This window comes from Esox lucius, chromosome 16 (assembly GCF_011004845.1).
Source record: "Esox lucius isolate fEsoLuc1 chromosome 16, fEsoLuc1.pri, whole genome shotgun sequence".
In the NCBI taxonomy this organism is placed as follows: Eukaryota; Metazoa; Chordata; class Actinopteri; order Esociformes; family Esocidae; genus Esox; species Esox lucius.
Genome location: NC_047584.1, coordinates 21,468,457 through 21,481,450, shown reverse-complemented (window position 1 = coordinate 21,481,450; position 12,994 = coordinate 21,468,457). Strand labels below are relative to the sequence as shown.

At 43.1% G+C, this 12,994-nt stretch overlaps 1 protein-coding gene across 1 annotated transcript in view; it reads right to left on the bottom strand.

The window, feature by feature from the left end:
* LOC105016195 (receptor tyrosine-protein kinase erbB-4) overlaps positions 1-12,994 on the bottom strand; it is a 344,454-nt gene that overhangs the window by 69,155 nt on the left and 262,305 nt on the right. The window contains exons 11-13 of the mRNA XM_013137977.3: positions 12,276-12,366; positions 9,907-10,106; positions 5,085-5,217 (exon numbers count right to left, since the gene is read on the bottom strand). Coding sequence (XP_012993431.1) covers positions 5,085-5,217; positions 9,907-10,106; positions 12,276-12,366 — 424 coding nt within the window. The remainder of the gene's footprint in view (positions 1-5,084; positions 5,218-9,906; positions 10,107-12,275; positions 12,367-12,994) is intronic.

The following is a 12,994-nucleotide window of genomic DNA, read 5'->3' as shown; positions in this document are numbered from 1 at the left end:
ATGAATGAGGAAGATTTCAACTAGTATTTGAACCCAGGTCTGACTGGATCCACGCGCGAGCCTTCAGTCGGTGTGCTGTATCCTCCCTCTGTTTATTAACAAGAGTAACTCCTCCATGGGGGCCTAAAATTTAATTAGGATTAATTTTGCGTTATCTGGTCTACACAATGCCATGCAGGGTTGCACAGGAGGTGGGGCTTTGTCTGAGACAGCTATGGTTTAAATGGGTTATGGTTTAACATGTCCTTTATGTTAGCTTAGAATCCCCTGGCTCTCCATAGGGTTTGGCTGTTCTACTGCATAAGCTGCTCTCTATCCTTCTTTCTCCTTCTTGCCTTTCTCATTCTCTCTTTCATTCTTGGTTCCGTCTCTATCTCCCTCAATTCAATTGCCAAAGGGCTATATTGGCATGGGAAACATTTGTTCACATTTGCAAAGCAAGTGGAAAGTAATAACATAAATAAGAAAATAACAACAACAATGACAATCCTTTTGTCTCCCAGCAGTAGTGACTAGGTGGATGTTATTCTTGTTACAGGACTTGGGCATGGTCTGTCAGAATGCTAGCTACACACGTCATGAGGCTCGCTGAGCACTTTACACTTCTGTTCTAGCACAAGACCCGGAGGACAGTAGCTTTTACCCAAGAACGTGACAGCCTCCTGGGAGGAATTACCTAAATATCCACCCTAACAGTGTGGGGGTTGGTGGTCCTCATTCCCAACAAACACTTTGTGTTGACTCGGCCACTCAAAATAGACAATTTACCTTCAAGACAGAAAGCACTTAATGGCTGAAAATGAACAACATAAAACTCCATACTGTGGGGTAGTTTCCTAAACCCAGGTGAAGCACTGAGTCTCTAGTGATCATGTTTTTATTGCCCCAGGCAAGGCTTAGTCGATGTACCAGTCTCTTCAGCTAACGTTCCAATTCTTACCACTTCAATATTAATACAAATAAATCTAAGGACAAGTTGTTTGGTTAAATTTATAACTTGGATGGAATAATAGCAGTCAGGATTATCCCATCTTGATCCAACCTTTCGTAAAGCTCATTAATGATAATGTTTGTATTTCAAAACCCATGAAATCCCAGACTCTTTGGAACATGATATTGAGTGGAATGGTAGCTAGAGATTGATAATCAAGCAAGGCTTTAACTGTGTGGGGGAAACAGCCCCCATGTGTTCTACAGTATTTATAATGTTATGGTCTCAGTAAACTTCAGTCAGTAGCATACCAACCAGTAAGAATTCCGGCTCTCACAGACTTGTTAGTTTTTCTTTGAGAAGTCCTCCTGTTCTCCATTCATTACCTGTATTAACTGCACCTGTTTGAACTCATTACCTGTAAAAAAGACACCTGCCCACACACTCAATCAACAAGACTCCAACCTCTCCACAATGACCAAGACCAGAGAGCTGTGGACATCAGGGGAAAAATTGTAGACCTGCACAAGGCTGGGATGGGCTTCAGGACAATAGGCAAGCAGCTTGGTGAGAAGGCAACAACTGTTGGTGCAATTATTAGAAAATGGAAGAAGTTCAAGATGGCGGTCAATGTCCCTTTGTCTGGGGCTCCATGCAAGATCTCACTTCGTGGGGCATCAATGATCATGAGGAAGGTGAGGGATCAGCCCAGAACTACACAGCAGGACCTGGCCAATGACCTGTAGAGAGCTGGGACCACAGTCTCAAAGAAAACCATTAGTAACACACTACGCCGTCATGGATTAAAGTCCTGCAGTGCACGCAAGGTCCCCCTGCTCAAGCCAGCGCATGTCCAAGCCCGTCTGAAGTTTGCCAATGACCATATGGATGATCCAGAGGAGGAATGAGAGAAGGTCATGTGGTCTGATGAGACAAAAATTGAGCTTTTTGGTCTAAACTCCACTTGCCGTGTTTGTAGGAAGAAGGATGAGTACAACCCCAAGAACACCATCCCAACTGTGAAGCATGGAGGTGGAAACATCATTCATTGGGGATGCTTTTCTGCAAAGGGGACAGGACGACTGCACCGTATTGAGGGGAGGATGGATGGGGCCATGTATCACGAGATCTTGGCCAACAACCTCCTTCCCTCAGTAAGAGCAGTGAAGATGGGTCGTGGCTGGGTCTTCCAGCATGACAACGAACCGAAGCACACAGCCAGGGCAACTAAGGAGTGGCTCCGTAAGAAGCATCTCAAGGTCCTGGAGTTGCCTAGCCAGTCTCCAGACCTGAACCCAATAGAAAACCTTTGGAGGGAGCTGAAAGTCTGTATTGCCCAGCAACAGCCCCAAAACCTGAAGGATCCGGAGAAGGTCTGTATGAAGGAGTCGGCCAAAATCCCTGCAGTAGTGTGTGAAATCCTGGTCAAGAACTACAGGAAACGTATGATCTCTGTAATTGCAAACAAAGGTTTCTGTACCAAATATTAAGTTCTGCTTTTCTGATGTATCAAATACTTATGTCATGCAATAAAATGCAAATTAATTACTTAAAAATCACACAATGTGATTTTCTGGATTTTTGTTTTAGATTCCATCACTCACAGTTGAAGAGTACCTATGATAAAAATACAGACTTCTACATGCTTTATAAGTGGGAAAACCTGCAAAATCGGCAGTGTATCAAATGATTGTTCTCTCCACTGTAGCTGTGTAAAGTGGCATGCAGACAGACATACAGGTCTGCAGAGCGATGTGAAGTGGTGTGGAGACAGACAGACAGGTAGGCAGAGCGTGGCCCCGTGTGCAAGCAGTGACTGTGACACGCAGTGACACGCCTAACCCCCCTGCCCTGTAACTCTCAGTACTGGCCTCTTGCTTCTCGACCACGAAGTCCCCCGGTGGCCCGATGGCCTTGGAGCCAGGCAATACAATCAGTCTGCCTCCACTGTTGTGTACACCAGTCATGACTAACAATCTACTGTCATGTGAAAAAGTAAGTCTCTTTTTTATGTTTATATTTAACAGATCCCACCAAAATATTTTACTTTGAAATTTAAATAATTTCCTTAGAAGATTCACCCCATCTTTACCATCTGTAACATTTTTAAAATAAGAATCAGGCGCACCAAAACAGGTGCACATCATTATAAAATCATTAGACACTTACTTGGAATTTTCCAGCCATCCATAAAGATTACAAACTTGGTCTGGTTTGGACTTCAATATATTGGTGTGTGGTAACACATCAAGCCAAGTTTAAACTAACTATCTGTGGCCCTAAGAAGAAAGATTATCGACTAGCATGCATCTGGGAGGGATTACAAAGCCATTTCCAAACAATGGAAGTACACCATTCCACTTCCCGACGGATCACCTACAAATCAAGAACTTCCTAGAACACAGGAAATCTACATAGGACATGTCGTCCCAACAAATTCAGCCAAAGAGCTGACCGAAAGATATAGAAGTCTCTTTGAACCCCAGAGTTGGAGGTAGCGGCAAAGAGCTGACTTCTTATAGAAGTCTCTTTGAACCCCAGGGTTGGAGGTAGCGGCATTATGGTGTGGGGCTGCTTTGCTGCGTCAGGGACAGGACAACTGGCCATTATTGACTCACCCATGAATTCCAAATTGTACCAGAAATGAGGCCTTCCTTCAAAGAGCTAAAACGGAAAATCTTTCAAGAGGACAATGCTCCGCAACACACAAGTAAATCTACAATTGAGTGGTTTAAATAAGAGAAATTAAGTGTTATGGAATGGTCACATCAATACCCAGATCTCAACCCAAGTGGCAAGACCAGCTATAACGCAATTCTGTCATTAAGGATATGTATTTTGGTTAATTTCTGATGAATTTGTCATTTGTTAAATTAGGTTACCTTTATCTGTCATTAGTGCTGGAGAGTACATATTTTCCATATGTCAAAATACACACTTTTTCACATTACTGTATCTACTGACTCCAGTCCTACGCATACATTACCCAGTCACCACATCAAAGTTTATCTTTATCTTTATTCGGGCTTACAGTTGAGACTGTGACTTTGAATGTGTCATCTGTTATTGACATTGAGAAAAATATTTGGATATATTACAGAGGAGTAAACAGGTAAACAACAACAACATTGGCAATGTGGCAGACCAATTTGAAACCAGAACCATTTCCTCCTCACCACAGAAGTACACTATGTGTGTGTGACTGTGTGTGTGACTGTGTGGGCATGCGTGTGTGCTTGCAATCCCATGGGTGTTTCTGTCTGACATACTTGAACATCTTCACACTGTAAATCCACACTGCAACAGATGAAAACAACATTTGTCTTATTTCCCCTGTTATTTACTCACTGGAGTGCCTTGTTGTGATGGTTTATATCACTCCAGCATGAAGCCATCTTATATGTGCCCCAAATGGAACCCTAATCCTTATTTAGTGCACTACTTTTGACCAGGGTCAATAGTGGTGTGATCAAATATCGGGCACCAGGTATTACGAGTCCTTTTGGGACTCAGGCCCTCGCTCATTTGAGAAAAAGGTTAGTTGATTCTTGGTCCATTACTGCAGTGTCTATGTTTCTCCTAAGCTTGCAGAATGTATTTACACCATGTCCTTTCTCATTCAGGGATTATTGGAAAGAAAAAGGAAATATGCCTCTGGGTAGACACATGAGGTTGTAGTCCTATTATACATTCAGTAGACTGAAGTTCTATTTTATAATCGGTAGACTGGAGTTCTATTTTACATTCAGTAGACTGTAGTTCTATTATACATTCTGTAGAGAGTAGATCTATTTTACATTCAGTAGACTGCAGATCTATTTTACATTCAGTAGACTGCAGATCTATTTTACATTCAGTAGACTGCAGATCTATTTTACATTCAGTAGACTGCAGATCTATTTTACATTCAGTAGACTGAAGTTCTCTTTAACACCTAGTGGACTTTAGTCCATTGTACTGTTACTAGATTGCATAGGTTCAATTTGCACTCATTTGTCTGTGGTCCAGGGAAGACCTGTTGCGATTCATACTGAAGCAAACCTGCAAGATAATCACTACGAGAACTATTCTGTAATTCATCATGCCGATGGAGATACTGTCATAAAGTCTAGTTTTTTTCAGTATCTGTAATTGTGTGATATTGTTGTCTCACCCTTCATAGAGGTTGCAGGTGTCCACACAAGTCCGAGCCCTACTGAAGAAACGACAGAACAGGCACTGGTCTGGTCCCGGTCCCCAGCAGCCGCTGTCTGAACACAGAGGATCACACACCAACCGCTCCGTAGCTGGGAAACACAGGAATACAGGTAAGGTCAAACACTGTCCACAATAAACATGTTTGACTTCATCTAAAAGTGTGTGGAGGGTGGAGCCATCAGCTGCATGAAATGGCTCTCTTCTCTTTGTCCATATGAGGCAGGATGGACTAATGACCACAAGCATAGACTGTCTAGACTGTACTGCCCATCGTCTGTTAGCCAGCTGGGAAAGGTCTCACCAGCCAGACCTACCACTGCATGTCTATCTCATTGACCCTGTGCATGGAGAGACATTAGGCCATGTATGTAACAGTAGTGTTGTATCCCTCATGCCCTCAGTGAGGGTGTGTGATTCCAGGAATGCTAGTTTGATGTTGAGGCAGCTGCTAGTTTGATTTTGAGTTCTCCCATTAAAACAATGCAGATTTAACAGTAACAGGGAACTAAAGTAGCTTTAGTAACACCTGTATATGCAAGCTGATGAGAACTACAAGGATCATCTCATTTCAGCCTCAGCATACAGTCAGGTTAGAGCGGTAGACAAACATAATGATCAAGGAGACAGGAGAGAAGGCAGGCTTTTAATCCAACTCTCCTGTGCAGGGAATGTCTCTCTGTATGTGAGTAGAATAACACCATAGTGACGCAGCATTCGATGCTGAGGCTATCTGTGCATACTAAAACCAGGAGTGAGACTGTGCTACGGTTCGGTTATAGTCCGTTGTGACAGATGAAGTCAAAGAGCTGGTCATTGTTCAGATTCGTTTCTAGGTTACATACACAGCATGTCAGGGCTGAGGGCTCCTTCCTCACAGTGTACAATGGCCGTGTCCCCAGCTGCACCCGGTTACCAATACAGTGTGCCCCTGATGATCAGGTAGTGCACTAAAGTGGCTCTGGGACCCTGAGGCGACACAATGCGCTGTCTGGCAGGTCTGCCGCAGCTTTCTGACCTGGCCTAGTTCAGCTCTGCATCACTCCGCCACTGGCTCCTTCCTGGCTCCCCCTCCCCACCAAAACAGCTAAAAGAGACTGAAGTTGTTTTTATTTGGGGGGGCACTAGAGACAAAGCTGACAGAGCTACAGTCACAATCATCCAACACTTACTTTGAGGTTCAGGCCAGATGTAAGCCAGGGGGCATTCTGTGTTTTGGTGTCATGTCCAGAATGCTTAAAACATTTTAAAACAAGGGAGAAACTGGGGAATGGGGAAGGAGGGAGAGATAAAGGGGGCAAAAGAAAAAGACTGCGCTCACTCAGAAGGGACAGAGGGGAAATAATAGCAAAAGCGGGTGGAGCTGAGCATGAAAGCGTTGCGATCCAAAATAAAAAATATCTGGTGGGGTGGGGTGGGGGCTAGGAAAGGACGAGAATGGAGGAGGGAAAAGTGGTTGAAATGAAATGATAAAGTACACAACTGGATCAAAATGATCCCAAAGTCAATGCATCTGACCCCTGTTAAAAAACGTAGTTTGGGCTACTGATGTCAAAAGCTGAGCCGGGTCCGTCTCCAAGGAAACAGAGATGCCGGAGGGGACTGTCAAACGAGCCAAGCAACCATAGCCGACAGAACGCTTCTAAGGACCTGGACATTACTGGGAGACAAAACCCATCACTGCTGCAAACACGCAAGATCCTACTTCTTAAGAACACAGGAGTGAGGAGGAAGAAATTATCTACATTTAAACAGCCAGGGCCTCTCTGATTTTTTCACATTTCTTTTTCTGGGATGAATAGAACCAACCTAAATGTGGATGTTCTGTAACTAGTGCACTTTATAAGGAATACTATGCCATTTGGCAGGCACCCTAATGACAGTGCGTGGGCAGTATGAATGCTCCCGGAAGCTCCTGTCTCCTCTGTCTCTGTTCTGTCCTTCATGTCAAAGAGAGCCGTTAACAAAGATCACATTGAAATGTTCATGAGCGAGGAACATTTGGGACACTCGCCCTTTACTGTTTATTTCATATTTCCTCTTATATTTGGACATTTGTTAACTGTCTGTTGTGTTGTATTAGACTTTATTCTACCAATTTGGTGCCAGCACAAAAGCGCTCCCACAACATCTGCTATAATGTATGAACAACCGATGCAATGTTGAAACATTAAAAAGCAGCTCAGGGGTTGCACACCTTGAGATATGGCTGTGTGTACGCGCATGCACATGCGCGCACACACAATCTACAATTAACACCGCTGTAACACATTTTTTAATGTGGGCCAATTTATTGAAAATAAAAAAACACAAATATCTCACGTACATAAGTAGCCAGACTCTTAAGTCAGTCCTTTGTAGAAGTTACATTGGTAACTATGATGTGTCTTTACTCACGCAAGCTATGCACACCTGAATATGGGGAGTTTTTCCCATTCTTCAGCGTAGACCCTCTCTAGCTGTCAAAACGAGGAGAGTCTATGAACTGCCATTGTAAGATCCCCCCAGAGATGTTCAGTGGGGTTCCAGTCTGGGCGTTAGCTGTGCCATACAAGGACATTCACAGATATGTCCCCGAAGTCACTCCAGCGTTGTCTTGGCTGTTTGCTTCAGGTAGCTTTTGTGCTAAAAGATTAATATTCAACCCAGTCAGAGATCCAGTGTTCTCTGGATCAGGTTTCCTTGAAGGACTTCTGTATTTTCACCACCATGCTTCACCGTAGGGATGGTATTAGTCAGATGAGTGTTACCTTGTTGACTCCAGACGTACCGCTAGGCCTGATAGTTTTATTTTGGTCTCATCAGACCATATCATTGCTTTCCTCATACTCTCAGAGTCCTTCAAGCAGACTCTCTAATGCCTTTCACTCAGGAGTGTCTCACGTCAAGCCACTCTCTCATTAAGGGCGGATTGTTGGAATGCTGCAGAGGTGGTTGTCCCTCTGGCAGGGCTCTGTTAGGTTGTTGGTCAACTTCCTGACCAAAGCCTTCTTGCCTGGTTGCTTATTTTGTACAGACAGCCAGCTCTAAGAACAGTCTTGGTGGTTCCAAACCTCTTCCATTTCACAATGACAGAGCTCACTATGCCCCTGGGAACTTTCAATGCTTTAACAATGTTTTTATAACCCCGCCCCCAGATCTATGCCTCGACACAAAAGTTTTTAGAGGCATATTTGTCTTCGTGTTTTTGCCACAAATATGCATACATTTTAAAAAATATGTTTTTGCTTTGTCATTACTTTTTGTGTGTGGATTGATGGCAGAAAATATATATTTAATCAATTATAAATTACATCTATATCATCTGGCAGCTCCACTGTGAAGCAGGACCCAAGACCCAGTGGTAGCCTCGCCCAGCCCTGCGTCAGGAACAGGTAATTAGACGCAACCCAAATCACCTGGGGGGATAATTACCTGTCTCCCTGTCCCCTTTAAAACAGGTGCTGCTTCTCAGTCGGTGGAGGGACAGCCTGCAGAGTGTACAGACCTCCACCTTTCTAAGGGGAATCATTTGCCTGAGGAGGAGAGCTAAGTGGATGAGGTCGGTCCCCTCCACAGTGAGCTTCTTTAGATAGTTTCATTCTCAGTGAAGATTGACCCTACAAAGGCCTCTTGGACTTTGAACAGTAAGTTCTGTTAATTCCTGTCTCAGTCAAAATTGCTCGGGCCCTTCTAAAGCTGTTGCTGTTTGTTTAAGATACAAAACGACTACTGTTCTGTCAGTTTTCTTGGACGTCTGTTTTCTTGAATGACTAGAGACTGTTCATTTTTGTAGCTCCAAGAACAATGCACATGAAAACAAGATGTATGTTTGAAACCGTTCACGAACACAACACAATGTGGAAAAAGTAAAGGAGTTGAAAAAGTTCCCAAAGGGGTCTGTGCGCAGCCAAGTAATCTAGTCAACTTAGACACAGTCTCACTGTTTAATGGGAGCTAACTGAGGTTTGATACCTGAATACGGTTGTGGAGGGAGGATCGGAGAGTTGAGGAGTGAAACCGTTAATAATGCACAATACCATCTAACTTATTAATGACCATAATACATGAATGACTAATGTAGTGCAATGAGAAATTTATTTTGAGGAAGAGTGGAAGTGTGTTCGACGAAGAGGAGCGTCTGACCACACCACGTCTCCAGCAGAGCCTTGGTTATAGATCAAACTTTACAAGATCATTAGAGAATGTTTGTCCGTGTTGCACAACTGACCAAAACTGATGCCAATGTCCAATCCTTTTGGTAATTTTGCATTGGTTAAGTGCATGGTAAAGATTATTTGGGGGAGTGTTTAAGATGTCTGCTGTTAGGATAAGTAGCCATGTCTGAGTTTGTTCTCATTAAAGAATCCTCCCAACACTTTGTTGTAGTCCTATTAAGGAGTTTGGTTTTCGTTAAACGAGTTAGGGATCTATCGTTAATATGCTCCAAGCACACGTTCATATGACGATGTCTTTTAGACACTTGTGATATAATTAGTAGACTTGTATACGATTTGTGCGAACGTTGAATTTGTGTCAACGTTGAATTTTGTTTCCAAACCCAGGCACACTTGCCACTGAACTGTCATCCCAGAGTCCACACGCCATTTCTACCTTTATTAAATACTACATACATTTCATATTGGGGAATCAGTAGTAACAAAATTCTCTCATTAGTCAAACTACTGTATACGGTTTAGTCAAAATGCTGTAAAATGCAATGTTGGCACATCATTGTCTAGATATAAGACAACTCACAAATGAAGTCGAGTCGTGTGTTTATGTGTGTGTGTTTGACTCACTGCACTCTTTGGGGTCTCGGTTGTTTCGTATGAGAACCTTCTGGTTGTTGGCCCTGAGAAGGCTGGTCCAGTTGACGGTGTTGTAGTAACACAGCTGGCTGTTGTTAGTGATGTACACGTTGCCAGCACTGATCTCTTTCAGAGACTGGAACTGGAGGGACGAGATCCACTGGTGTCTCAACACTAGGAGAGATATACCACTGGGGGAAGGGGGTGGGGGGGCGAAAGAGGGAAGTACAGGAAGAGGAGTTAGAGAAAGGGAGTGAGGGTGTGAGGGGTAAGAGGGAGGTGGAGAGAACAAGGTGTGAGAGACAGTGAAAAGGAGAACCCCGGGAGAGGCAGACAAACCGTGGGGAGAATGAAGGAGAGACACAGGACAGGGGAGTGGTGAAAAATCAAAGAGTCAGAGAGGGAATTTAAAGAAGAGAAGAGGTGAAAAGGGAAATTAATTTCAAGTTAAAGACAGTCCATGTTGTTCCTGAGAGGAGTGTTAGAATGCCAACGCACACGGCACTCCAAACGTTCGCAGAGCTAGCCACACCAAGATGTGTCCACATCCCTTAATGCAAAACAGTGATCCCTGACAGCGTTGTAATCCATGTGATGCGCACAGCCGACTCCTAAAGACAATATACCAAAGGCTCTCTCTGTCTGTCTGTCTCTGTGCCTCTGCTCTCTGAAAGGGTCTTCACATCCCAGACAGAACATTGGAGAGGGGGAACAAACAAAGGCACTCTGACTGCCGACAACACAGCTCTCCACTTAGTGATAGGCCACCGAGGAACACAAGTCAACTCAGGCTCCTCTCCCAGCTCCCTCCCTGTCTCTCTCTCTCCCAGTTCTTTTCTCTCTCTGTGCCTGTCAGGTCTGTCAGACAGTCTGTTCCAGCTACGCGTTGTCTGATGAGCTCACTGGTGGGCAGTCATTTGTACCATAGCCTTGGTGTTCTCAGTGGATGACCCTATACAAGGGACTATGAGCTGAGTAACTGACAGCCACATAGCGCCCTGCTGCTTCAACATTACGGCACAAGGGAGCCTGGACACCGGCACAAGAATACAGCTTTCTAATAGCTCAGTGCCGGGGTGTGTGTGTTTACTAGTTGACAACTTAGTTGTCAGCATTTCGTGCATTACACCCTCTGCTATCTGCTTGCTAACATGTGCTGATACGTCTAATCCAAGTGCTAATGGTGGATAATGACAGTAATTGGTGTAATATTTTGAAAAACATCTATCCTAATGGTTAATGGCTGCCGGGATGGATTTCCACTTGACAGCTGCTCTCGTGTGTGTGAGTGTGTGTGAGTGTGTGTGCATTTACTGTACTTGTATAAGTTGTATAAATAGTACCCCGTGGCATATCTGGCCAACTGAAGACGTTCTTCCGATCCTCGCACCACACGTGGTGTTGGGTTAAGGTTAAGTTTTGGGTTGCAATTAGGTTTGGGGGTCGATTCAGGATTAGGTTTAGTGATTAGGATTTAGGGTTAAGCTTTGTTTTAGGGCTGGGGTTTAGGTAAAAAATATAATTCCCATATTTTGATATAGTTTTTTATAAAGTATGTATTTGTGTGGGTGTTTACATTAATGTGTATGTTTGTTTATGCGTGTGTGTTATTGACGTGTGTGTGTTACTGCATGTTTATGTGTGTGAGAATTTTGACATTTTAATGTCAGGGTCGGCATACATGTACAGTAATAGTTAACGGATAGTCATAGTGCAAGAAAATAAGGGTAACAAGTGTACAGCTGTGGGAGGTGCGTGTTTTTGTGCGTGTTTTTGTGCGTGTTTATGGGTAGGTGGGTGTATGCCTGTGTATGTGACGACATTCCGTCGATCAACTGATCTGACTATATCTGCCCAGATGGACATTACAGGATGGCATTTTTCTGGAGAATGACATCACAGCCCTTCATACACGCAAGAGGACTGAACACAAGCTGACAGGCAATAGCTAGCCCTTGAAGACAATTGCTATTGTTAGCATTCCTCAAAGTATTCATTGTGGCTCCCTGTTTGGCCTTTCGCTCTTTGCCCATCATGCCGTCTTGTCAAAGAAGCTCCAGGAATAGATGTAGAATCATAGAAAAACAGGGCTCTATTTCATTATGTTGTTCCTGTAGAGAAGTTTACATCCTATGGTTGCCAGATTGGAGAATACACTCAGGTCTGAACTGTAAGAATATATGATATTAATGAAATGTACTAATGTTCTATATTAATGTAATAGTAATACGTGCTGTAATAATGTACCGTATTAGAGCTGTAGTAACTTACTGTAGTATTGTAATTCAGGAGTAATGTACTTAAATAATGTGCTGCAATACTGAATTGTTGTAATACAATGTCAAAATAACTTTTCTTACCTGTAGAGAGCTCTACCTCCAATAGTTGCCAGATTGGAGAAAACACTAAGGTCTGTCATGTTCTCTGGCCACGACTGGATGTTTAGGTAACCTACAGGGATACAGTCAATCATATCACATCACATACATAGAGGGACACATCCAATAAAGATGACTTCATCTCAAATCTCTGATGTATTACCAGTTTTACATGAAGACAAACTGTAACTAATGATAACACAGATATTATTACATTTAATGCCATGATTGTAATACAATTAACCACACATCTAGCTAGTGACCAAAGCTGGACTATGTATTGCTTTACTTTACTAACCCTAACCAGATGAGTTCTCTAAAACACAGTCTTTAATATAAATTACAACCTGAACAAAACCTCCCATTCATTAGGTACACATGACCATGAACATATCTGCTATATACAGGTATTTTGCATTTCCCTTTATCCACCTCTGGGCGTTAAATCATTTAGAAGGTTGAATGAATAGCTGAGTGGATGACCATGGATCATTTAGAAACGTTAATAATAGATTAAATAAATGAAATATTTAATGTTGAGGGGGATGCAATCTCATTTCAGCCAGTAGAGGACAAACAGAATGTACAAATGAGCAAATGACAGGGTAAAGGTCTTCTGAGAATGGACGGACAAGAAAATACAGGAGGGGTAAAGGTCTTCTGAGAATGGACGGACAAGAAAAGACTAGAGAGGTAAAGGT